The 26,532-nt window shown below is 46.7% G+C and overlaps 1 protein-coding gene across 6 annotated transcripts in view; it reads right to left on the minus strand.

Moving 5' to 3' along the window:
* Tbc1d1 (TBC1 domain family member 1) overlaps positions 1-26,313 on the minus strand; it is a 188,056-nt gene extending 161,743 nt beyond the window's left edge. For 2 of the 6 annotated variants that reach the window (XM_048415352.3, XM_048415353.3), the window contains exons 1-2: positions 26,056-26,310; positions 12,540-13,045 (exon numbers count right to left, since the gene is read on the minus strand). In XM_048415352.3, coding sequence (XP_048271309.3) covers positions 12,540-12,956 — 417 coding nt within the window. In that variant the 5' untranslated portion in view covers positions 12,957-13,045; positions 26,056-26,310. Of the gene's footprint in view, positions 1-12,539; positions 13,046-26,055 lie in introns of all 6 variants that reach the window. The other 4 variants (XM_048415350.3, XM_048415354.3, XM_048415355.3 and 1 more) reach the window with 4 other exon arrangements.
* Between the last annotated feature and the right edge of the window lie 219 nt (positions 26,314-26,532).

Genomic DNA, 26,532 nt, shown 5'->3' on the forward strand with positions numbered 1-26,532 from the left:
TGGGGTACTTGTAGGGTCAATGTCCCTCTTGGGTGGGGTACTTTTAGGGCCAATGTCCCTCTTTTGTTTTACTGACAAAGGTCATCAGTGACAACCACACCACCCAAGTTTGGTGACCTTTGTGGTTATATCTCTCTATCACTCTAACATCCCTCTCCCTCCATTTCTCTTTCTAGGGTCTTGCTATTTATTCCTGAAATTCTTCTGCCTCAGTCCCGAGTCCTGAGATTACGTGGTACACCATTACCCAAGGCATTTGTCAGCTGCTATCATTTTTGATATCTTAAAATTATTATATGCCAGGTGGTGGTAGCGCACGCCTTTAATCCCAGAACTCGGGAAGCAGAGGCAGGTGGATCTCTGTGCGTTCCAGGCCAGCCTGGCCTATAGAGCGAGTTCCAGGACAGGCTCCAAAGCTACAAAGACACCTGTCTCAAAGAAAAAAGAAATCATTGTTACATTTATTTGGAGGGTGGAGAGCACACGGCACATGGATAGCATGGATAGAGTCAGAGGACAGCTTGAGGGAATCACCTCTCCCCTTATATCACGTGGCTCTCTGGGATCAAACTGGTTGTCAGGCTTATGGACAAGCACCTTACCTTTGCATCCATCTTGCTGGCTCATCATTTCTGTTCTTAACACTTTTCCCCATTCTTAAAACCCCTGCTGTGCCCTCCTGCCTTGATGCTCTGTTTTGGACTCCCCTTTCTCTCTCTAGCTCCAACAAACGTTATCGAACAATCCTCAGCAATTTACATTGAATTATGCTATCATTTTATAAAATGTCTAATATGCCAGAAACACTGTGTAAGTTCAAAAATAGTATATGTTGTCTGTAACAGGGAAAAACAGCATCCTTGATGACTGATAGATGAAGTGTACATTTGTTTATACATTCAGTTTGGAAACTGATCAAACATGGTGAGGTGAGCCTTGGGAAGCAACTGCCAAAACCATACCATGATGATATTGTTTCTTCACTACTTACAACCTAAAAGCCAAAGAAAACTCTGAATTCTTATCTGACCTAATTTTATCTTCTTTATAAAACACAAATGCTAGCTGCAGCATTTTGACATAAAACAATGCTTTTTCTTTCCTTCATTGTAAAAGCCAGTGACTGATGCCTCATTCGCCATGGCTGGTCGGAGGCAATCACAGCTTGGAAGCAGGAGAAAGGCAAGAACAGATTTTAGAAATCCAACTGGTATAAATGATGCTTGTGGAACCAAAGTCACTCGGATGTGACATTTATTGTCTTGTATGTACAATTTGTCTCCAGTTGTCGTTTCTTCTAAAGTTTTGAATCCCAATAGGGCATGCCACCCTCATTAAAATATAATCTCTGGCGTGAAAGTTAACATCAGGGAGGCTGCACAGAGCAGGGTGGCACCGAGCCATGTGGCTGCTAAGGTGCTTGTCTTCTACCTCGCTTCCTTCCAAAGGGAAGGGTCATGTTCCTATGAGTCTGTATTAGTTCGCTACATCTGCTTCGAGCCAGCTGTAAAGCAGATGCAAAGGAAACTATCACGAGATGGAGAAACGGGATAAGCATGAGCTGCTGGTGAGGGCTGGGTAAAGCACTGTAAAGCCCCAACTGCAGCAGAAGTAATCTTTCCACGGGAGAGGTTTTCAGTGTTGGGTAAAAATCCCTGTTCTTGAGGAGAGGGAGGTGGTGCAGGAGAATTTTCTGTATTCTGTCAATCATGTTTTAAATAAACGCTGATTGGCCAGGCAAGAAGTATAGGTGGGTCAACCAGACAGGAAACAGAGGTGGGGCGATGAGAACAGGCATATTCTGGGAAGCAGGAAGCCCATTTCTCCCAGTCCAGCCCAGACCACCGAAGAAGCAACGTGTGACCTGCCCTGCTGTGAAAGGTACCGAACCATGTGGCTAGCATAGATAAAAACAATGGGTTAATATAAGCTACAAGAGCTAATAAGAAGACTGAGCTAATGGGCCAATCAGTTTATAACCTAATGTAGACTCTGTGATATTCTTTGGGGCTTGCTGGCTATGGGGAACTGGGCAGGGCATAAACCCCAACAAGCAGGCCCTCTCCATACTACAGAGAGGTCCAGCAGCCAGGGTTTCTCTCCAGGGTTTCCTGGAAGCTCAGTCCCCTGCCCCAGTCAAGGTTGCTTCTCCCTGCTCCTTCTCTGGGGCCTCTTCATTCTCTGCTCCTCCACAAACTGTGCTCAGACAACTTCTCCCTGTAGCCAACTGCAGTGAATGTTTGGGGATATCTGGGAGAAGCTAGATAGTCCACTGGACATATATGTCAGGACTGCAACTCATGTCCAGACAGCAAAATCTCTCGTTAGAAGGCCCAAGCTATTTCTACTACATGGCCAGCAAAGACAGGCTTCACTGCTACCTCGGCCTTCCCACTGATAAAGCCTGGCTTTCTCCAAAATCTTGTTTCTTTATTTGGCTAAGAAATTTAGAAGTTGGGGCTGAAGAAAATGGCTCAGCAGATAAGAGCACTGGCTGCTCCTCCAAAGAACCAGGATTCAATTCCCAGCACCCATGCGGCAGTTCATTACTGTCTGTAACTCCAGGATCTGACACCCTCACACAGACGTACATGCAGGCAAAACACCAATGCACGTAAAATAGAAATTCATAAATTTTACAAAAAGAAGGAAAATTAGGAGTCATCTTCAGTTCCTGCTGGTCATCTCCCCACCCCCCATTTAAGCAGGCATTCTGCTGCAGACTCTTCTCTTCTATTGCAGACAAGGGGCTATTGTACAATTGTGATTGGGGGACAATGAGGAAGAATAAAAAGATGCGGAGGCTAGAGAGTTGGCTTAGTGTTTAAGAGTACTAGCTGCTCTTCCAGAGGACCTAGGTTCAATTCCCACTGTCTACATGGCTGCCCACAACCATCTGTAACTCCAATTCCAGGGGATCTAATGCTCTCTTCTGGCCTCCTTTGCCGTCAGGCACCCAAGTGGCACACAGATATACATATAGGCAAATATCCATACACATAAAATAAAAATTTTAAATTAAAAAAATTTAAATGCACCTCTGTAACCATAGAGAAATATATGCTTGTATGTGTGTTTATAAGTACACACATAAGGAAGAGAGAGAACGAAATAAATTATTTCCTATAGAGAGATCTGATTTTGTAAGTAGGAGCATATACCTATAACAATATACACCAAAGTTTTAATGTTGGTTTCTGCGGGAGATGAGAATAAGGGGAAGCTTTTTCAATTGTTTGTTTCGTTTTCAGCCCTGGCCAACCTCAAATATATTATGTAGATAAGACTGGCCTCAGATTGAAAAGATCTGCCTGCCTCTGCCTCCCCAGTACTGGGATTGTAGGCTGTGTGACACCATATCTGACATACAGAAAAACTTTTATTTTAACTCATTTTTAATTTTTAAAAAGAAAAGTTTATGCATATTAGTGATATTGTCTACGCGTATGAACTGCACCATGTGCATGCCTTGTACCCAATGAGGCCAGAAGAGGATGTTAGATCCCCTAAAACCAGAGTTACAGGTGGTCATGAGCTGCTACGTGGGTGCTGGACATCAAACCCAGATCCTCTGAAAAAACAGCAAGTGCTTCTAACCTCTGAGCCTTTTCTGCCGCCCCCACATCTAACTCAGTTGTGTTGGGATTTTGACACTGAAGAAAAATACTTTTATAATCACACACCACACACACACACACACACACACACACACACACACACACACACACACACCTTTTATCTTCTGTAACAGAACAAGCAAGAAACCGGGCCCATGTTGCATCTGAAAAGACTTAGCTGTCAAGTTCCTTGTCAGAGACTGATCTTCATCCATGAGCCCTTTCTCGACCATCACCAAGAACACTAAGACGATGCTATATATACTGAAAACTAAAGAGAGCTTGCGCAGATGCCAGGGGACCAAGATGGTGAGTACTACTCCAAGAAGACTCTAAGGTGTTGTTCTCAACCTTCCTACTACTGTGACCTTTTAATACAGCTCCTTATGCTTGGGGTGACCTCCCCCCCTGCAACCATAAATTTATTTGTGTTGCTACTTCATAACTATAATTTTGTTATTGTTATGAATTGTAATGTAAATATCTGTGCTTTCTGATGGTCTTGGGGGGGGGAGTCATGACCCACAGGTTGAGAACCACTGCTCTAAGGGAAAAAAGCTCAGTCAGGGTGGCCAGAAAAGGGGCCATCCCAGAACACAATTCTGGTCATAGAAGAATCTGTGTAATGACAGAGGCAGGGAACTTGTTTGACTGCCCAGGGGGTGTGACAGCTTATGTCTGGTGTAAGCGTCACTGAGCCGTGGGTACTCAGAACACTGAGCCGTGGGTACTCAGAACACTGAGCCGTGGGTACTCAGAACACTGAGCCGTGGGTACTCAGAACACTGACTCCAGGTATGTCTGAAATAGTAACACTTGAATGAATGGACTGACTTCAACAGATACTCACTCACATATACACACAACGAGAGACAGAGAGAGAGAGAGAGAGAGAGAGAGAGAGAGAGAGAGAGAGAGAGAGAGAAGGAAACGGGGGGCGGGGCTGAAAGGAGATATGGCAGCAGCTACCTCTTTGAGAGAGAGACAGAAAAGGAAAGAGACTCAGGCTGGAAGCAGAAGGAAGACCCGCTTGCCTCAGTAGTCCAACACACTTCTAGATTTAAGACTAGGTCATAGCTTTGAGATGTGACCTTTACAGAGGTCACTGGGCATCCTACCCTGTCATTAGCAAAGCAAAGCAGCAAAGAAGGGAACTTGTGGTCTCCTGTGAAGAATAAAGAGCTATTTCCAGAATCACTTGTCAGGTCAGCAGACTAGTTCAGTGCTAACCAGTGGGAAGAGGGTGTAAGCTAGACCTGCGTTTTTAAGTTATCTGGTAAACAGATTTGAAAATGGTAAAACAAACCAAGGACACTTAATTTTGGTCCACGTAATCTAACCCTGTATATGCAAAACATATTTCCAGCACATAACCCACACAGAATCTTGTTGATATAACATACATTCTATTTCTTAAGCTGTGCCTCAGTATCCACTCTGCTCCCACTGACTGGCATCTCATTCCAGAAGAGTCACATGGCTCGGTAGCCACATGGTTGCTGTACTGGAGAGGAACGATAGAAACCATAAATAAATCCCTTTACGACACAAGCTAACATTAGGTTCGACCTCCTTGTAAAATCTAATCTTAGGAATAGATTTATTTTCATAAACAATTATCAAACCCAAAGCCTTTGGCTAAAAACACAAGGCAATATCAAGTGGTACATGTTGAAAAGAGAAAAAAAGACATTGGAAAAAATGCCCAAGCGTGTCTCCTAAAGCAACTGCTTCGGGAGCCCTCACACTCATTTTTCAAAGTCAAAAATAAATTATGTAATCAGTCCAGTGTCGTGAACAGAGACCTTCCAACAAATACTTCAGAGTTCATCAAGTCTGGGACATTCTTTTTATAGATGAGAATAACTCTTGCCAACCCTGCACCTGGCAGCTGCCTTTGGTCTGGCTGACAGTCGGTCAACTAATTTTTAGCTGACGTGGACACTACGCTGTTCCCTGTGACTGCACAGTTAGTCAGAGCTGCCGAGCCACCCAAAAGAAATTTCGGAGAATGCACTGGTGTGGATGAAGAAACGTTTTCAGAGCGCACCTACCAAAACCTCCTCAGAACCCGATCCTGGAGAGCAAAAGCAGACAAAGAGATGGAACTCTGGCACAGTTGCAACTTTCCACTACAGTGGGAAGCAAAGCTAAGAATACCCGGAAGCCTGTACCGTGTTCTTCAGAGTCTCTGGACCACTTGGGGGTACAGTGCTCAGGGTGGTCATCCCCTATCTTCACTCTGCCAAAGTCAGTAAGGAGCTGGCAAACAGAACAGCCATGCAAGAGGCCCGCAGGTGGCCGGGCTCTATTGACAGTCCTGAAAACCACGGTGTGGATAATAAATTGCTACATTAAAATTTCAAACGGATGGCAAGTTTGATGGCTTGTTTTGAGACAGGGTCTCACTGTGTATGCCCGACTGACCTGGAACTTGCTACATACATAGGCCCAGCTGGCCGCAAACTCACAGGCAAAGGTGTGCATCACCACACCTGGCCCAGATGGTGAAACTGTAACCCAAGCTGATCCCCAATAAAACACAAATGAAGTTAACAGCAGAAGTAAACAACTTTAAATGTTTTTAACGAAGAAATGGAGCAGCTCAAAGAACCCTGGCTTTAATATGGGGTGGTGGGTAGTGGTTAAGCTCTATTGTCGGCTTATCTGCATGTAGAATCTCCAAGGAAACACACATCCCCAGTTATTTATGAAAGCATCTACGGAGTTTTCAGTTTAACTGAGGAAGAAAGGCCCTCCCTGATGGTGGACAGTTCCAACCCATGGGCTAGGATCCTGGACTGAATATCAAGGAGAAACTGGAAGGAAACACTAGCGTTCCTCTCTCTGTGCTCTCTGATGAGGACCCGATGGGACGGACCAGTTGCCACACACTCCCACCATGGTGTCTTCCTTACCATGATGGACTCTACCTTTGCTTAATCCGTGCACCAAAGTAACAACACTGAGAAAAGTGATAACACAGGGAGATTAAAGTATCGGTCAGGTGCGTTGCCAACCTTCTCTTTTAAAACAAGGTAACCCAGTTAGGATGGGGAGGAGCTCTCAGTCCCTTGGGGCTCCTGAGAAAGACGGTGGGATTACAGAGTAGCATGCAAGGATACACCGTCTTTTGCTTTTGTTTATACTAGAAATCTCAAAAAGAAACATTTATTGCTTTTAAGTCTGTGAACGATTATAGAAACTTAAAACTATTGTTAAGGGAGCCTACACAATTTACTTTGAGATTTGTGTCACCTCCAAGCAGTGTGGTTTATGGTTTATGTAGTTTATGGCCAGCAAGACAGTTCAGTCGGTAAAGATGCTGGCAAAAAAGGCCTGGAAACTTGAATGCAGCCCCTAGAACCCACATAAAGGTGGAGGGAACCAACCCCAAAAGATTGCCCTACACATGTCTGTACACACTGTATCATGTACACAGAAAGTAATACATTTACAGTAATTACAATTGCAGAAAATAATAAATAAGAAATTTTAAAAAGAACTGGAAAGGAAAACTTTTTTTCCTCACAGGCTATAAGGAGTATACAAATACATCTTCTCCAGCACCATTTAATCCGGTTATCTCCTCCAAGCACACTTCTGGACATGCATCTCCCCCATAGTTACTCTGGCTTCACTCTATTGGTCCTTTCCCCACCCCAACCCTTGCTCCACTTTTCCCACATCAGCCCCCCCAAATTCAGCATCTCTTTGAGCAACAGAAAAGGAATACGTACTCTTTGAGAAGAGGCATGAGGCTGCAAAGGCAAGAGTTTCCTGGCAAGGATGGGCCGGGACAGCCTAGGAACAACCCCCACAGCGGTGACACCTGCCCCTTGGCTGTAATTAAACACCCATGCTGTGCACAGACTGGACAAAAAACCCAGAAGACCAGAAAGGGGGCGAGAAATAGTATTTGAAGAACTGTGTTCCAATGCAGTAAAGAACAAGTTAAAAAACATCTGGCACTTAGAAGAAAAAATACTCCCATTGTGGTGTTGGAGAGACCACTCGGTGGGGAAGAGCACTTGCTGAGGACCTGAGTTCAGTTCACCCAGGAGAGGTAATTGCAGCCGAGGGATCCGAAGCCCTCTCTGGCTCCTGGGGCATCAGCATACCTGTGGCGTTCACTCATACAGACACACAGATACTCATGAAGAGAGATAAATACATCTAGAGGCTGCAGAGATGCTCAGAGGTGAAGGGCACTTGCTGCTCTCCCAGAGGACCAGAATTTGGTTTCCAACACCCACATCATCAGGTGGCTCACACCTGTCTGTCACTCCAGCCCCAGAAGATCCAACACCTTCTTCTGCCCTCCATGGACACCTGCACACATACGCACAGATTCACATGCAGACATACCTGTATACACTATGTTACTCAGAGATAATAGTGTCTAAGTAATCAGTGCATGCATGATGGTACAGAATCAAGCTTAAATACTCATTAAGGCACAGGTAAAACAAGAACTTGGTTTTAATACAAAGACGTGAGCAGAGTGCCTTGCGTGGACTCAGATTTCTCACGGCAGCTAAACCTTAAGAGGGCAGCATTTGCTGAGTGGTAGAAACATGAAAGAAAAGTCACCACAGCATCTCTGTTTTTATTGCCTATCTGTCTGAAGCCAGGCTTTCTTCAGATGCTCAGGGAAAATGACACACCACAGAAGAATGAATGGAGAGGCAGCTATGAGGGACCTACCTCCTCCGACTAAGCCAGACATGACAGAGGTCAGAAAAAATAAAACTAGGCAGCTATTCCCACGAAACACTTTATGGAAAATATAGTTATAGTCCATGAGAATGTCCCATATATTGATGTGTAAGGAGTTCATTGCTTTTATTTTTAAATAAATTTTATAATAAGTATCTTTACAATATGTCCGTTTTAATTTCTAATAGAGTGAGTGTTGAGAGACACGAACCATATAAACTAATATTCTTTAGGATATTTGATAACTTCCATTTTGTTTTGTTGAGATAGGATCTCTCTAGTTATCCCTGGCTGCTCAAGAGCTCACTCTGTAGACCAGGTGGCCTCAAACTCACAGAGATCCACCTGCCTCTGCCTCGGAAGTGCTGGATTAAAGGAATGCGCCACCATACCTGACAAGTTTGACAACTTTTTAAAAGAGAACACTGGCCCTCAGGCAAAAGCATTTCAGATGCTATCCTAATGCATTTGGTATGGAAACTTTTCTCTGTGAAGTGAACACCAAAGGAACGGCCATATCACAGTGTACCTGGAAAATGACTCCTCTACCTGCCCAGTCTCCTCAGATATTCTGCAGCACATTAACTCAAAGGATTCCCTCCCGAGCAGCAGTAGCTCTATGCCTATGCCCATGGCAGTGAAGGCATGTTTGCTTGGGCAAGCACAATCAGGGCTGACCTCATCTGCTTAGAAGAAGCCTTAATCTTGGGAATTCTTTCACTGAGCAAATGTTCCAGACCAGTCGAGAGAGAAATGCCAGTGCAGGTTTGCATACTCCTACAGCAGATAATCCTCTTAGGAGACATCTTGCCAAGGTGTCTCGAGAGCATAATAGATATGTCAGTTAAAACCAGGGCCACTGTCGTTTCCTATTCTATTTCTGACAAGAACGAAATGCCTGACTTAAGTAGCTATGTTGCCAACAACCCTCTCAACTGAAACGAACGGAATGGCAGCAATTTGGACGCTAATGACAAGTCATGTTGATAAAAAACTGTGCACAAGCCAAAAAGATCTTAAGAACTAATTTATATTTCAAAGATGGCTTTTTTAGACTTCAGAGTGGCCTGGAGGGATGGCTCAGCCGTTAAAGGCTAGGCTCACAACCAAAAATATAAAAATATAGAGTCAGAGTAATTCTCTACTTGGAGCAAGACTGAAAGCCTTGCATACAGAATTTCGCTGTAAATCTCTCGCTTCTGTCAGATGTCAAATGACTGGCCAGAGCTTGTTCACAGATGGCTGAGGAAGACCCTGGGGGAAGGGTCAAAACTGAGGGGCTGGACACCGTTCTCGGCAAAACTCATCACATAAGACAGCTATTTAACCCTCTCCTCTTTATTCTGGGATCTACCCAAATAACAGGAATCCTTAGGTTCATTCATGGAGTCTGTAGGAGTTGAGTTAACAAAACATTTCTCAAGGATGACAAGCGCATCATCCGCCTCTCAATACACCTACTCTCTTTACACCACACCCTTGGGACAAGACGATGTTACCACTTAATCTGCTTCCATAAACCCTTCTTGAGGACGGAGGCCAATGACATGGTTCAGTAGGTGCTGAACTGCCTGCTGGGATGCCTGCTGCCCAGACCAATGGCCTGACTTCAATCCCCAGGACCACAAGGTAAAAAGAGAGACGACTCAAAATCTTTCTCTGACCTCCACACACACCCCACAGCGTGGACAGCTTCCCCATCAAATGCACACAAAACAAATAAATAAAATACACTCTTAAAGCTCTCTTGAATACTTCCCACGGCCATAAATGGTTAATGCTATGGGTGTTTTCCTTCTTTCCCTGGCAGTGCTAAAGATGGAAGTCAGGGATTTGTGCCTGTAAGGCAACTGCTTATAACCTTAAACCAGCATACTCAGTTTGGGGTCCCATTCTATCTCACTTAAACCTCCCAGCCACTGTACAAAATAATTATCATAATCATTCCCGTTTGACAGATGAGCATGCACACTCAGCTGCCTGAGGTCACTAGTTTCTACGTCACAGAGATAGGATTTGAATCCAGATCTCCGGACTTTCAAGTGTGACTCTGTGGAGCATATATCTGAGACGAAGGCGTGGTTAACACTAACATGATTCCTGGCTCTGAGGCAGTTGAGTAGGATGGCGGCTTTTAGCGCTACACATTAGCTTTATTTAAAAAAAAAAAAGCCCTCTTCCCTACACAGGCAAGTGTGGCATGTGTTAGACTTCTTTCTGCCTTTCTGCCTTTCTGCCATGCTCTTGACATGCACCCCTGAACCTGATCCCTCCTGACACATCTACCTTCCTCTCTGCTTCTGCTAATGACCTCTGAGACACTGGCCAGAGTGGCAATCACTGAGTCAGTGAGTTAAAGGGGCAAACAAAAGTGGGTGTCCACGAATCCACTGCTGTCCCTTGGTGTCTTCAGGAGAGGCGTCCCAGGATCCCACGGACACCAGAACCCCCAGATGTTCTAGTCTCCTGTACAAGATGCCAGAGTTGGCAAATAGCCTCCTCACCACCTCCTATATCCTTCAAACAACCTCCAGATTGCCCACAATGCCTGAGATGATGTCAGTGCTCTATGAATTGTTATACTCTATTGTTGAGGGAATAAGGACAAAAGAAAGTGTGTTTGTACATGTTCAGCATGAATTAGATGCAGGGGGTTGGCAAACATTTTCTATCTGCTATTAGCTGAATCTACTGATATGGAAGTTGTGGCTATGGATTGACAAAAAAAACACATTAATTTCCAAATGATATTCTTACACCCTGGGGATTATGCAAAAGAACCCAGCAGGGAGCATTGGAGAATGCTGGCATTTCTATTCACATTTTATACTTGAAATTATGAACACATAGCTGGTTGTGGGGGAGCACTCCTGCAACCTCAGCATGTGGAAGGAGGAAGCAGGAAGATTAGCAGTTCAAGATCAACCTCTGCTACACAGAGGGCTTGCGCTCGAGACCAGTCTGAGCTCCGTGAAACCTGCCATTAGAAAAAGAGAAGGAGCCGGGCAGTGGTGGCGCGTGCCTTTAATCCCAGCACTCGAGGCAGAGGTAGGCAGATCTCTGAGTTCAAGGTCAGCCTGATCTATAGAATGAGTCCCAGGACAGCCAGGACTATACAGAGGAACCCCGCCTTGAAACTACGTAAAGGAAGACAGACTAGAAAAGAAAAGAGAGAAAGGAAAGCATGAGAGCCTCCTTGTCATTTCCCTGGGAACTTTGGCAGCCTCACCCAGGCAGCCTACAGCTCCAGACACATGCCTAGCACCAGAGACTGCAGAACCTCAGGTGAGGTTAGCTGCAGGGCCCGTGACTGCTTCTTGTATACTGTACGAAATGACACTTCCACCATGGGCCCAACTGAGAAAGTGGGTATATGGATTATATTTTCATTTTAAGTGCACTGATATTCATGAGCTGCGCAAGCGACTTGAAGTAAGTCCTGCGAAGAACTACAAAGAACGCTGGCAGCAATCCGGCAAAAACAGGCCGGGAAATAGCAGAGTTTTGGCCGCACCTCATACATTCCTCTCGGACACATCATAATATCAGGGTGATCAGATCTGACTAGACGCTGGCAAAAGGGAAAACACAAAAGAACACCGATAGTATCAAAACTTAGACTTGCGGCTCCTGTTCTTATCAACAATCTTTGTATGAAAAAAAATGTTATCACTGCCTTGGGAAACTGGCTAAGAGTATTTCATATGGTTGATAAATAACTATATTTTTCTTAATGGGATTAAAGAACTTTGCAACTCAAAATGCTGTTTGCAATGGGCTAGCCTGGCCCTCACTGGTCACTTATGGGACACACAGTCTTGGGGACCACCAAGCCCTGAGCCTTGATTTCTACTTTAAGCCATCACCGCAAGGCTCATGCGCACACTGGAACGCGAGAGGTGCCGGAGCTTCAAAAACAATGCCATAAACAGCACGAACCCTGACAATTCAGCTCTTGTTTATAATTCTAGGCAGGCTTTTCTGCTGAATTTTTAAATCCTGAAGCTGATCATTTTAAATATATATTACAAACATCCTTCAACAAACACCATGAACTCCCCATAAATCCCAAATTCTGTTAAACGACATATAGCAACATTTTCTCATTACCCCCAGAACACTCAAAATAAGCATCCCGACCTCGACACCATACAAACCCCGCAGCCGCCCGTGCCTTATCTTTTGATTCCCACTTCCACTTACTTTAGTTTGATCGTCTGCTTTAAACACATAGCAGAGGCTCTGCCTGTTGGCAGCATCCTCCTTAATGAGACAAGCAAAGTAACTCGGGTCGTGACTGTTGTGAATCAGTTTGTGGACATGCTGAGGCTTGCACTCAAAAATGCTGGAACAGATCAGTGGGTCCCATTGTTGACTTTTCCTCAGGTCAGGTTCACATTTCAGCCCAGAGGGCGAAACCCAGAGCCGGACTTGCTTGACTCCAGGCTCCTTCTTGGAACCCTGGCCACTGAGTCGTCGTACCTCGGCCACCACCCATGGCAGCATGGGCATAGTGGTGAGAGAATGCACAGGTAAGGAGCCCACCAGCTGCAGGCCAAAGTCCACCGAGTTCTCATTAGGGAACGGATGCTTCCTCGCTGTGAACGTGATCGCGTCCATCCTGGGAAAGGGCTGGAGAGCCAGGAGATCGGGCTACTGTTTTCCTAGTTCAATGGAGTGATCTGTTTCACATGCTTCTGAAGGGATTCCTGGGGGAGACAACCAAAATTTAATCAAGTCGTATCAACAGCTGCTTGCAGAGTTATTATCCCAGAATTTAACAGTCTGATGCTTAAATGTAAGAAGAAATGGATATTTGTTCAAATAAACTCTACCTAAAATGAGATTCCCTGAAATTGTTTTACGCATAAAACCTAGAAATGGTGTAACTGGCACATTCATTGTGGGACACAAGGATCCTATTGGGAATTTGTGGAGAATATGAGTCTCACAGTGTCAGAAAACAACAACAACAACAACAAAAAAAACCAAGGTCGGGAGGGAGGGTTAGAGAGATGGCTCAGGGGTTAAGAGGACTTGTTGCTCTTGCAGATGACCTGGGCTCAGTTCCCAGCATCCACATGGTGATTCACAACCATCTGTGACTCCAGTTCCAGGGGATCTGATACCTTCTTCTGACCTTTGTGGGCACTAAGCACACACATGGTGCACAGACATACATGCAAGCAAAATACTCACACACAAAATAAAATGAAGACATCTAATTTAATCAAATATATAATATAATACAATACATATGCACACACACACACACATGAGCACAGAAGAAAATGAGATAGTTCTGACAGTTCCACACTCTGTTAGAGCACTTACAACTTATTCAGGGGATTTCTCTCTAAGACAAACTTCAATAGCGGTCATCCCCACCCCCAAAAGAGAAATATTGTGAGGGGAAAAAAAATCAGCCCATTTCTTTTTATAGTTTACTGAACCAGACCCATTTTTAAACAGCTGACCACCAAATTTACTTTTTAAAGAAAAACCCAGGAGCTCACTCATTCTAGGCTACTGTTCTACCACTAAGCTATAGCCCCAGGTCATAGTCAAATCTTACTTTATTTTATTTTTTGAAGAACAGCTAGAGGTTTTTGTTTTGTGTTTCTTTGTTTGTTTTGGGTATGAATGTTTTGCCTGGATCTATATGTGTGTACCATGTTGAATGCCTGGTGCCCAAGGAGGCCAGAAGAGGGCACTGGATCCCCTGAAACTGGAGTTACAGATGGTTGTAAGCCTCTATATGGGTGCATGGAACCAACCCAGGTCCTCTGTAAGACAGTCAGTGCTATTAACCGCTGAGCTATCTCTCTAGTCCCAAGAGATGGAGTTCATTAAGATATTTTCATATAAATTTAAGCTCTAGCATTAGGAGAATAAAAGGAGGTGGGAAAAAATCAAGACATTCCTGAGGATATAGGTATGGGAGTCACAAACCAGCCTCTCCTACTCAAAATTCCCTGAGCCTGTCCAGAGGTTCAGACTCACAAATTCATACTCTTTTAACACATATTTGGCCTTATCATGGTCAAAACATAGCGTAAAGATGAGCACAATTCATTCACTGTAAGTCCTCACCTCAATCTTATGCCATTCTGCCAACAGACGCCAGTCATCTTTTCCAAAACCAAATTCTCTTGACTAAATTCCTTATCATCAGCAACTACCTTTAATGTATTTTTATTAATGGATTGAATGACTTTTTTTAGATAGAGTTTCTCTGTGTAGTCCCTGTATCCCAGAACTTGCTTTGTGACCAGGCTGGCCTTGAACTCTACATGCCTCTGCCTCCCAAGGGCTGGTATTAAAGGTGTGTGCCACCATTGCCTGATTCCTGTGATGTAGCTTAAAGCTCGGCCCAGAAGATGGCCAAAGGCTGTTGTGCGAAGCTCAGTTGCCAATAGTGCCTCACGCATCCCCATTCATCCCCGCTCACCCCAGTCCCATCCATCCCTGCTCACCCCAGCCCCATCCATCCCCGCTCACCCCAGCCCTGTCCATCCCCGCTCACCCCTGCCCTGTCCATCCCCATCCCATCCATTCCTGCTCACCCCAGCCCTGTCCATCCCCGCTCACCCCTGCCCTGTCCATCCCCACTCACCCCAGTCCCATCCATTCCTGCTCACCCCAGCCCTGTCCATCCCCACTCACCCCAGCCCTGTCCATCCCCACTCACCCCAGCCCTGTCCATCCCCACTCACCCCAGCCCTGTCCATCCCCACTCACCCCTGCCCTGTCCATCCCCACTCACCCCAGCCCTGTCCATCCCCGCTCACCCCTGCCCTGTCCATCCCCGCTCACCCCTGCCCTGTCCATCCCCATCCCATCCATCCCTGCTCACCCCAGCCCCATCCATCCCCGCTCACCCCAGCCCTGTCCATCCCCGCTCACCCCAGCCCTGTCCATCCCCGCTCACCCCTGCCCTGTCCATCCCCATCCCATCCATCCCTGCTCACCCCAGCCCCATCCATCCCCGCTCACCCCAGCCCTGTCCATCCCCGCTCACCCCTGCCCTGTCCATCCCCGCTCACCCCAGCCCTGTCCATCCCCGCTCACCCCTGCCCTGTCCATCCCCACTCACCCCAGCCCTGTCCATCCCCGCTCACCCCAGCCCTGTCCAGCCTTCGGTCGTCATGCCTCCCTTAGAGTACTGACACCAAGAGAAGCCCCATGAAGGACAGGACTGTACCTGTCTTCTTTGTTCTGACACTGGGTCTGACACACAGTAGGACCTCAAGGGTATCTTAAAGAATGAGAGAATCATCTCTTATCCTAAGAAGGAGGCTTATGACAAAGAAGGAAGAGAAGAAAGGCTACTTTTAAAACTTCCTAGCCCTCACGTCTTCCTTCCCGTTCTTCTCGCACAAATTTCTTCCATGTATCCTTCCTCTCGGTGTCTTCTCTCCCTGTTGCTCATCTATCTACGCTTGGGAGCCCTCAGCTACACTGCAGAGCCACTGAAACTGCCTGCATTAAAGCCACCTGGGTCTTCTGGGTTGTGAGATCCAAAGACAGCGAAGTGGCCCTACCGCTGCCTGGCTCCCTCTAGATGATTTTTCAGGCAAGCCACACCCCCTTCTTCCTTTTCTTTTCGCATGAGCACACGTGTTGGCATGTGTGTCTGTGGACACAGGTGGGTGGCAGTGTACAAGGAGGGCAGAGGTTGAGGCTGGGAGTCATCCCCCAGCACTGTTCCAGCTTAGTCATTTAGGCAGGGCCTCTCAATCAAGCCCAGAGCTTCCTGGTGTAGTTTCCATAGCCGGCTTGCTCCGAGGAGCCCCCGTAGCTGCCTTCCCAGGCTGTAGTTATAGGCAAGCTGCCATGCCCAGCCAGCATGTCTGAGGGCTCTGGTGACCATAACTCTGGTCCCCACATAGGTTTACTGTCCTATGTCCCCAGATTTTGTGCACGTCCCTTCTTGAGACTCTTCTGGCTCCTGTCTTATCTGCCAGGTACTTGTTTTCAGGTTATTAGAAGGCCCCCAATTTCTGTTTGGCCCCCATTCCCTTCCCTTATTCCACCTGCTTTTTCTTGTGACAGTATTACCTTTTGGTGCCAACAAACAGTTGCATGCTCATATTACCGTGAACATGACGCATTCTACGTATGTTAGCTACAGGTGACTCCTGTGAACCAGGAGACCAAAGTCCCTGACTAGCTTGTCACAGAGTGACATGGAAGAGCTTGCACCTGGCCCTGAAGCCCATCTTCTTAAACAGTACCCTCCCCTCTCAAATGAGTTGATCACATACATCCTAATAACTCCCAAGTTTTTTTTTTCTCCCAGACAATCTCCTTTCTGAGTTCCAGATGAGCCATTCATTCAGATTTCTGTATCGTCTCAGCTGATCAGCTCTCGGCCTGAGCTTAGCTGTCTTACAACGAACCCAGTCTCAGCTCCCTCTTGACCAGAGCTTCTCCTCCTGCATCCCAGCAAACAGCATCACCGTGCACTGTATGCTGTTCGCTGCTTCCTGTTCCCAGAGCAAACCCCAGAGACAATCAGCTTAGAAAGAGAAACAGTTCGCTTTGGCTCACGACTGCAGTCCCTCAGACTCCGATGGGTCGTGTTGCTGCTTTCAGGAGAGAAAGAAAGGACGCTGTGGCAGGAAGGTCAGCACAGATACACCACTTAATTCCCACTTAAAAGAGAGGATAAGGAAGGGCCCGGGGTCCCACCATCTTTTTCTAGGGCACAGTCTTAACTTGGAGACTTCCCACAAGGCCTACTTCTTAAAGGTGCCATTCTCTCCCAGCAGTGGCTTCCCGAAGACCATGCTTTTACCACGTGGATCTGGCAGCAGCCTGGGTGCACATGACAGCACTGGCCAAGTCACCGGGATTCCTCCGTCATCCCATCGGTCCTGACTCTACCATATAAATATATCTGACCTTTCCGTCCCCTAGAGAACCCTTCTGCTATCTCTCAGCCATCACATGCCATGAGCTCTACACACAAACATTTCCTTGGAACCCTCAGCCCTATACTCCCCCCAATGTCCTCCTCTACAACACTTTTTGGTTTTTAAGACAGAGAAGCAGTCACAATCGCCATATAAGATGTGGGTTCTCGTGGCCTGGTGCCATGGTACACACTATCCCATTCCCCTCTTTGAACATGAGACTAGTCACTGACTGGAAGGCGCCAGAGAGTTTTCCTCACTTGAAGGGGACAAGTTGGTCTTCACGGTTAAACTGCTGATAGAGCAAACGAGATTCCTGCATGGAAGGTAAAGGACAAGGACCAACAGCAATAACCAGAATCAGCGGTGATGCCAATTTCCCATCATCCACAGGCAGGAGGACACCTGTCACCGTGCATCACAGTAGAAGAAACCGGGCTTAAGCAACCTGCCTGTATTCTGGTGAAGAATGTATCCATCTGGCACCAGAGGAAGTCACTGCTTCTAGCTACCATAGATATTTACAGCAGAGGCATGATGGGAAGTGTAGTTCAGAATAAAGGCATCGAGTGGCCCTGCTCACAATATGTGTAGAAACACTGAAGACCCAAGGAGAAGAACCGTCTCTCAGCCAGTCCCACGTTCATCCCTCGAGCCCAGTTATATCACTGCTGGAGCAACCACAGCCTCTTTCTTCCTTGGGAGGTCAGAGCCACCGGCAGCATGCCCTCTCCATTACTGCACTTGGAGTCTCATTGTCACATGTATTTTAAGAGTCTGGACAGACATTCTTCAACAGACTGCGAGCTTCATACACCAGTCAGGTTTCGGGGTAGAAAAATCAGTATTTGAATTTTAAACCTTTTCTAAGACAAAAATGAAGTCTGTTCTTTATTCTGTTTTCCCATTTTGTATGTGTGTGTGTGTTCTAAAAGTAAAGTTTATACTTTGAACATAGTTTATAGCTACTTTAAGATTTACTTTTATTATTTTTAACTATGTTTATGTGTGGGGGTATGTGCACACGAATGCAGGGGCCCTAGGAGGCCAGAGACACTGGATCTCTCTTGAGGTGGAGTCACAGGCGGTTGTGAGCCACTCCATATGGATGCTGGGAACTGAACTCTAGTCTCCTTAAAGGGAAAAATGCCCTCTTAACTGAGATAGCTCTCAAGCCCCAATGCTATGGTTTTTTTTTTCTTTTTCCTTTATCTACCTGTTGGTTTATTTATTAGTTTTTAATTAAGTTTATTCATCTATTTTACATCCTGACCGGTTACCCCTCCCTCCTGTCTTACCATTCCCTTCCCCCAATCCACTCTGTTTCTGTTCAGAAAATTGCAGACTCCTACGGGTGTCAACACAAAGCATAGCGTATCGAGCGGAGGTAGGACTGAGCTCCTTCCCTTGTATTAAGGCTGGGCAAGGTAAGTCCTTCTGAGGAATAGGTTCCTGGAAGTCAGCCAAAGCATTAGGGACAGTCCCTCCCTAGGAGTCCCACAAGCAGATCAAGTTACACAACTGTCACATTTACGTAGAGGGCCTAGGTGGGTCCCGAGTGGAGTCCCCAGCTGTTGGTTCAGAGTCTGTGAGCTCCTATGAGCCCAGGTTAGTTGTTTCTGTGGGTTCCCTTGCGATGACCTTGACTCCTGGTTCATATAATCTTTCCTCCCTCTCTTCAACAAGGTCCCCCAAGCTCAGGTCAGTGCTTGGCTATGGGTCTCTGTTCCTGTTTCCGTCACTCACTGGATGAAGCCTCTCTAATGACACCTGGGTTGTTCCAATCTGAGTACAAGAGATGACCAATTCGGCTACCTATCCAATATTGCATTTATTGGCTTTTGGGGTCAGGGTTTCTCTGTGCTGCCCTGAATCTCCTGTAACTCGCTTTGTAGATCACGCTGGCCTTGAACTCACAGAGATCCACGTACCTCTGCCATATATCACCATGCCTGGCCTTTCTTTTCATTTTAAGTATTGAAACCTACCAACAATAAAGCAACACAGTATCGTTTGTTTTTTTTTTAAGATTTACTTATTTATTATATACGGTGTTCTACCTGCATGTGTGCCTGCATGGCAGAAGAAGGCACCAGATCTCATTATAGATGGTGGTGAGCCACCATGTGGTTGCTGGAATTGAACTCAGGACTTTTGGAAGAGCAGTCACTGCTCTTAACCCCTGAGCCATGTCTCCAGCCCCCCAAGCAATACATTACTTTGTTCCTGAATAAATTTTATGAAAGTTGGGGTCTCCTTCTTCGTCCAGTGTACAGCCACGACCACTAGTATACAGGCACTCATGGTAACAGAAAGCCTTAAAGTTCATGTAATCCAGTAAATAACATTCCCTTCCCCTTTAGAGGTGAAAGTGGCATTAAAAGCCGGGCTTGACATCCAGTCCTGTAACTGAGCCTGCTTTAAGTTCTAGCCGTTGACAGCTGCTAATCCCGAGACATGTTTAATGAAACCCTAGAATGAGCACAAAGGACAGACCTGAGGTCTATCAATTATTTTAGGTAGCGCACTTATAAATCAGGTGGCAACAAGCGTGACAAAATGGTTCTCTGCTTTCTTGTCATTTCAATCATTTGGTGAACAGTCAGTCATTGAAGTAGTTCTGCCATTTTATTGGCAAAAGTATTTGAATGCTTCAAGGGCTTCACTTTCCAAGCAGCTGTGGGACATTCGAGTGTATCTGTAAAGGAAGTTAGTTCTTCTAATATTTAGAAAAAGAAGCAAACTGAAGCTCAACATTAGATATAATGATTTCTGTGTAATTCAGATGAGTCTAACATGACTGCTACAGTTTAGATATGAACTGGCCCCGGTCTCCTGTTCTGAGCATGTGGTCCGCAGTGACTGGGACCTGTTTTCGGAGGTTGTGTGACCTTTGAGATGTGTGGCCTAACTAGCAGAAGTGGGCTGGCTGCTGTGGACAGGGCACTAAGGCTAGGTCCACTTCTGGTTTCAGTCCATACCCTCTGCTTCTGAATCTGCCAAGATGTTAGCAGCCTTACCACACGCCCAGCAGCACAGGCTGGCCCATCTCCTCCCCTCAATCCCAGCAGCACAGGTTAGCCCCTCCCCTCCCCTCAATCCCAGCAGCACAGGCTGGCCCCTCCTCTCCCCCCATCCCAGCAGCACAGGCTAGCCCCTCCCCTCTCCTCAATCCCAGCAGCACAGGCTAGCCCCTCCCCTCCCCTCAATCCCAGCAGCACAGGCTGGCCCCTCCCCTCCCCCCAATCCCAGCAGCACAGGCTAGCCCCTCCCCTCCCCTCCATCCCAGCAGCACAGGCTGGCCCCTCCCCTCCCCCCAATCCCAGTAGCACAGGCTGGACCATCTCCTTCCCTCAATCCCAGCAGCACAGGCTGACCCATCTCCTCCCCTCCCCTCAATCCCAGTAGCACAGGCTGGCCCCTCTCCTCCCCTCAATCCCAGTAGCACAGGCTGGCCCCTCTCCTCCCCTCAATCCCAGCCGCACAGGCTGGCCCCTCCCCTCCCCTCAATCCCAGGAGCACAGGCTGGTCCACTCTGGTATTTCTGGAAACCACAGTCCAGAATAAACTCTTCCCACTTTGGTTCTTTCTGTTCGGTATTTTATCAAAGCAACAAGAAAGTAACTAACGCAATGAGATTGAAGACAACTTGGACTAGGTAAATAATCATATCATTTTTGATCAAAGGTATCATGAAATAAGCAAACTATTCCATAATGTAAGCAAACCACCGCATTGTTTCAGAGCTATCCCAACTCACATCGTCTTCAGCGGAGATCCTTCTGCATTTTAAACGCCAAGGAGAACCACCCATTTAGAGGTCCCTTCTGTCTTGTACCCAAGCAGTGAAAATCATGCCCTGCTATTCCAGTGGGGGTTCTGCTTAGGTTCTTCTTAGTAAAATCACACACATACAAGCCTGACCCTTTAGAATGGCCTTTAAACATAGCAGCTACCCAACCAAACACAAGAGCGTCCTTTTTCTAGAACCCTTCCAGTAATCCTGTTAACGAGACCTGCTAACCCTGGAAGCAGAAGCTTGGGATCATAAAACTTTAAAAGGATCCAGGTCCTTTCAAGCCATTTAGAAATTTCCCTCATATATGAAATGAGGCGACTGGGTTTTGGAGAAGTGGCTTGTGTAAATTTAGTGACAGATTTGGGACAGTCCAAGTCCTGGACTCCCATCCCCAAGCTGGAAAGAACCTCAATTTCCCCGTAAGAACACTTTCAAGTGTGAAATTGTAAAAGCAAGTGACTTAACTTCTCCAAATCTGAAGTTTATTCTTATAGGAGAATAAAATAAAATCCTCTCCGAGGTTCTTCTGTTTCTGAAGTCTGGTGAATGCAATTTCCATAATGCAGAATACCAAATGTCCCCCACATTGTGTGAGGATACAAAGCTGCTTCCGTCTTTGATTTAAGAATAAAATTGTGTGTGGGGTGGGGGGAGGAGTCTATGAATCTAAGCATAGAGGCCAGGGTCGAGTTCACAAGCTGTTTAGGGGGATCCCTCTCTCTTCCTAGTTCCATATCACCCCATTCCAGGACACAGAGGGCAGAATAAAATTCTCCAATAGCTAGTCTAGGCAGTTTCAGCTCTCACCTGATCAGAAGGGCACTAGGGCTCCATATGGTTTTAGTGGGTGCCCTAGGATTGTGTCCCGGAAGCCTGGTACACAATGTGACTATATTAAAAGGTGGTGGTCTTTAAGAGGTAGGGCCAAGTAACAGGTGATTGAATCATGGCCACCTTCATAAAGAGAGCAATACTCCTCTGATACGGTGGCCTCTTTCTGCAAGAACATGCTAGTTCTCACAAAAGGGTGTTATCACAAAGGAGCCAGCCCCTTCCTTCTTCCCCTCTTTACCTATGACCTCTGATTCTCACATCTGTCTGGTGATGCTATTCACCATGTTGTATCGTGTACAACAACTGCTTAAAAACACGGTTTGTCACTTCTTTCTACTCCAGTCAGGGCAGTGATCAGGTAAGGGTGATCCTTTGCAGCTGTAGATATGGCGTTCCGGAAGCCAGTGGTCTCAACTTTCTCTTTCTCTTGGGTGCTCAGTGCTGGGGTGTGCCTCTCTAATTTGACATGTCAAATTAGAGACATAATTCCAAATTAGGCATTTTGGAATGGCTTCTTATAGAAGTCAGAGCTAATACAAGCCAGTGTGTGTGTGTGTGTGTGTGTGTGTGTGTGTGTGTGTGTGTGTGTGAATAGTCTTCCCTCCTACATGGCTGCTTTGAGTAGTAACAACAGTCAACACAGACAGCACTGTGTATCTATTAACTGACTTATCTCATGGCAACCATAGACAACTGAGAGAGAAGAAACCATGGTCCCCTCCAGGGAGAGCACTTGCCTATGGTCAAATGGCTAAACACAGCACCAGGATTTGAACCTGTATCTTTTGGCTCTTGGGTTCTCCTCTTCTTGGACTTGCTGCAGATGCCCTTCTGGACTCCCACAGTTGAGAAGGGTCTACTTTATTCTCCCATTTCACAGACGGGTTCTCTTTCTAATAAATGGTGAAGGCAGATTTGAATCTGGACCTGTCTCATGCACAGACTCCGGTTCTTCTCACTCTTAAGGTCTCACAACTCCTCAGACATCTTTCTCATTGGCGTAGCTTGGCTGCTCTGCCTAAATTTTCCATAGCTTTTGAAATTCAAACTTAATGTTGGAATTAAATTATAATAATAGCAGTAATTTTTAAATTAGATAACAGGTATGTTTTAAGCACTCTACCTGACAAGTCCGTAAGTATTCTCTTAGTTTGAAAATATAGTTCATTTATTATATATATTTGTTTTATTATGTCTTTTTGTACTAAGAATTGAACCCAGGGCCTATCCACACGAGGCAAACATTCCAACACCGAATTATATCCCCAATTCTCTCTTCATTTCATTTTAAGACAGAATATTGTTTAGTTAATTAGGCTGGCTTCCAACTCTCTATCCTCCTGCCTCAGCTTTTATAGTAGTTGAAATTGGATATGTGCTGCCCCTGTTAGGCAATGAATGAAGATGCGCTAAAGTTAAATGAGTTTGTTATATTTTGGTGGGAGTTGTTTGTTTGGTTTTGGGGTTTGGAGACAGAGTAGCCTGTAACCCAGCAAGGTCACAAACTCATTATGTAGCCAAAGCTGACCTGGAACATCATGTCTTTTGTGAGGAATCTTCTTTTAAAATATTTTCTTTGAAGTATTTTCATTAAACTATTTCAATAGGGTTGAAAAGGAAGCAGGGGGGGGGGAGGAGTGAGCAAAGACAGCAAAGCAGCTTGCATGGGAGCAGCTCGGACTGAAGACAGAGTCCATTTCCTTGCTCCCGGGATGCGAACCCTGCACACCCTCATTGCTGGGCCAGCCAGTTATTTTAATGAACAGTTTCTGCTTCTCCAAGTTTAATGTCCAAGAACAGAACGGCATTGGGAGGCAGATCCAGTCCTGGGATTACCGGGGTCGTTAAACTTGAGAAGGGCAGTAAGGCAGACACAGAAAGGGCAAGGCAAAGTAAACGGTGCCAGCCCAGCCACACACACTGGTCCTCACAGGGGCATATGTGTAGTATGAGGGCGGCCTCATACTACACATATAGACGTTTTCCTGCGTCTATAAAAACTTTGGGGCCTGGGACCTACAGAGAAAGGCTGGGGTGGGGTGCTTCAGAGAGCTATCTTTGGTGAGAAAAAAAAGAGAAGCATGTTTAAAATAGTAGCCCCTCAAGCAGCTGTGGTCCTTGTTGCCCCTTATTCTATCAAATAGTTGGTGGGGAAGGGGGCACCAGGCAGCCCTTCTCTAGGGGCACAGCCTAGAAAACAATGGGCCATAACATAGCTCCTACCAACACCACGGCTACCACATGGGCCACAACATAGCTCCTACCAGCACCACGCCTTCTGGGTCCAGGCTGTCTTCTGGAGCAGCAGGGCCAGGTATTGACAAAGGATAGATAGTCAGGGGAAAGGCAACACGCAGGGTTCCTCCAGTCACTCAGCTCCAAATGCCCTCAGATAACTGTGACAAAGGAGGTCTTATAAGTTAGAAGTTAAACACTGACATGATGTCACCCAATCAGAAATGTCCCCAAGGTGATCAGGGAGCCCTTGAGCTCTCCATGGGACAGACCAGGGTAGATTGTGGCAGGGAGTCCCATTGCAAAGCTCTCCTTTGGTATTAAGAATTCATAACTACACCAATGCTCCCCCTTTTTTTCTACTGGTTTGTAAATGACTGAACAAATCCACAAAAAGCATCCCTGTTAATGGCCCCTTACTGATTTTAAGCCGTTCACCAAGCCACAATGGCTCCCTTTATTGTCTCTTGGTCATCAGTTAATACATTCAGCATGTTATGGGATACCCTCTAACTCACTGGCGCGCGCGTCTTACCATTCAGTAGCTCATGCTACATCAACGGTGAGTTACAGATAAATTTAGAGAGTTAGTGTCTATAACTTGGTAGGAACCAACACCTAAAAACAGACATGCTGGAGGCCCAGCAACCCATTTCTAACAGTTGGAAAACACCAGCTTACACACTCTTTCATGTACCTTCCTAATTCCCCAAGAGAGTCAGGAAGACGCTGATTCTGCGTGAAAGGAAACAATCCTCTGAATGCTAAGGAAAGGTAAAAGAACTATCTTTCAGAGAGCTACAGAGCGCTCTCAGCCAGGCGCAGGACAGAACACCCGGTGGTGACCGGGTAAGTGGCTGCAAGGTGCATTCCTACCTCTTGGTACAGCTGCCCTTTCCTCCTCCCTCAGACCCCTCCCATTCTGAGCAGGACCCACAAACAACAAGGGCCAAGTGTGGCCATCCTCCAACTCACAGCAATCCCACTTCACGTCTGTGAGACTTACAGGAGGCTCTTTTATCAGTGTAGGTGCAACGCAAAAAGTTTAGAAGTTTAGGCTTGTAGAGATAGCCGAGTTTCTTGGGTGTGACCCATTTAAATTAGGTCATCAAAAACTCCCTTCCAACGCCCGATTCTACTAATTAAAGAACTCTCCCAGTCACCTAAGAGGAGAAAGAGAGAAGGATGAGGTGAACGCCTGTCCATCCATCAATACCGGGGCGCTGAAGACTCAACTGTCTGCTGAGAGGAACAATCATCACTTTCAATTTCTTCTCCTTTTTAAGCAACTTCCGGAGAACCAGCCATTTAAAATTTAAAAAAAAAAATCACAACTGGGAACGCCACACCTAGGTGGATTTCAAACAAAACGACATATCTTTCAGAAAAGAAGAAAAGAGCAACCTGTGAAATTTGAAAGAGTCTTATTCACGTAACAATCCGGAAACTGCTAGAAAACAATTAAGCCGGGTTTCAAAATGACCAGGACAGGATGTGCCCATAGAAAGAAATGTTGAGTGCGCCGAGAAGCTGCCAAAGTTAGCGTTGCAAAGTACCCTGAACTTTGAAAAGGTATCCTAGGGTCACTCTGACCCCTTCCTCCCAAGCTGGTAGCCTTTCAAGCACTTTCGCCCTGGTGATATTTGGCGGGAGGGAGGGGGAGGCGGGAGATGAGAGGAAGAAGAGCAGGGGAGAAGCCTGCCTGAGCGCTCTGGTTACAGCGAGCATCAAGGTTTCGGTTCCCTCCAAGCAGGGGACAAAAAGGTGGCACTGAAATCCTTTCTCTTCCCCCTCCCCCAACGGCGCACCCCTAGAGACCTGGCAGCAACGCCCTTGGGTGGCGGGACCGCAGCTTCTCCGCGGCGAGGGAGCGCAGGGGCTAGCTGGAGGTGGAGGGCTGCGCGAAACCCTAGGGACCTAAGGTGGAACCTACCAGCGAGGTGGCGCGCTCAAAGCTCGGAGCTGGGCTGGGGCTCGTAGGTGCTCTCCAGCACCCTGAAGATGGCCTGGGCGGGCCGGGCGTCCATAGTCTTCAGCTGACTGCGCTCTTGCCGCCCCACGCAGAGACCGTTCCACAGTCTGGCGCTGCTTCTCTTGCGGGCTGAAGATACGGCGGGTCCCGTGGCTGCTTGCAGCAACAGGCACCGCGGTGTGGCCGGCGGCGGCGACAGCAGCCGAGGAGGAGGTGTCTGCGCGCTGCTCGCGTTTCCTCCTCCCAGGCTGGGCGAGAGCGGGGGAGGCGGGGGCGGGGGCGAGGGGGCAACAGCGGGGATCTCCTTAGTGGGTTCCGCGGGAGCCAAGAACAGGACGCAACACCCTCCCTTCTCCTCCGCTCCGTGCGACTCTGGCGGGGCGACACGGCCCAGATTGGCGAGTCACAGGCGAGCAACAGCTGCTGCAGTGCGGGTCC

The sequence above is a fragment of the Myodes glareolus genome, chromosome 8 (genome assembly GCF_982192425.1).
Source record: "Myodes glareolus chromosome 8, mMyoGla1.1, whole genome shotgun sequence".
In the NCBI taxonomy this organism is placed as follows: Eukaryota; Metazoa; Chordata; class Mammalia; order Rodentia; family Cricetidae; genus Myodes; species Myodes glareolus.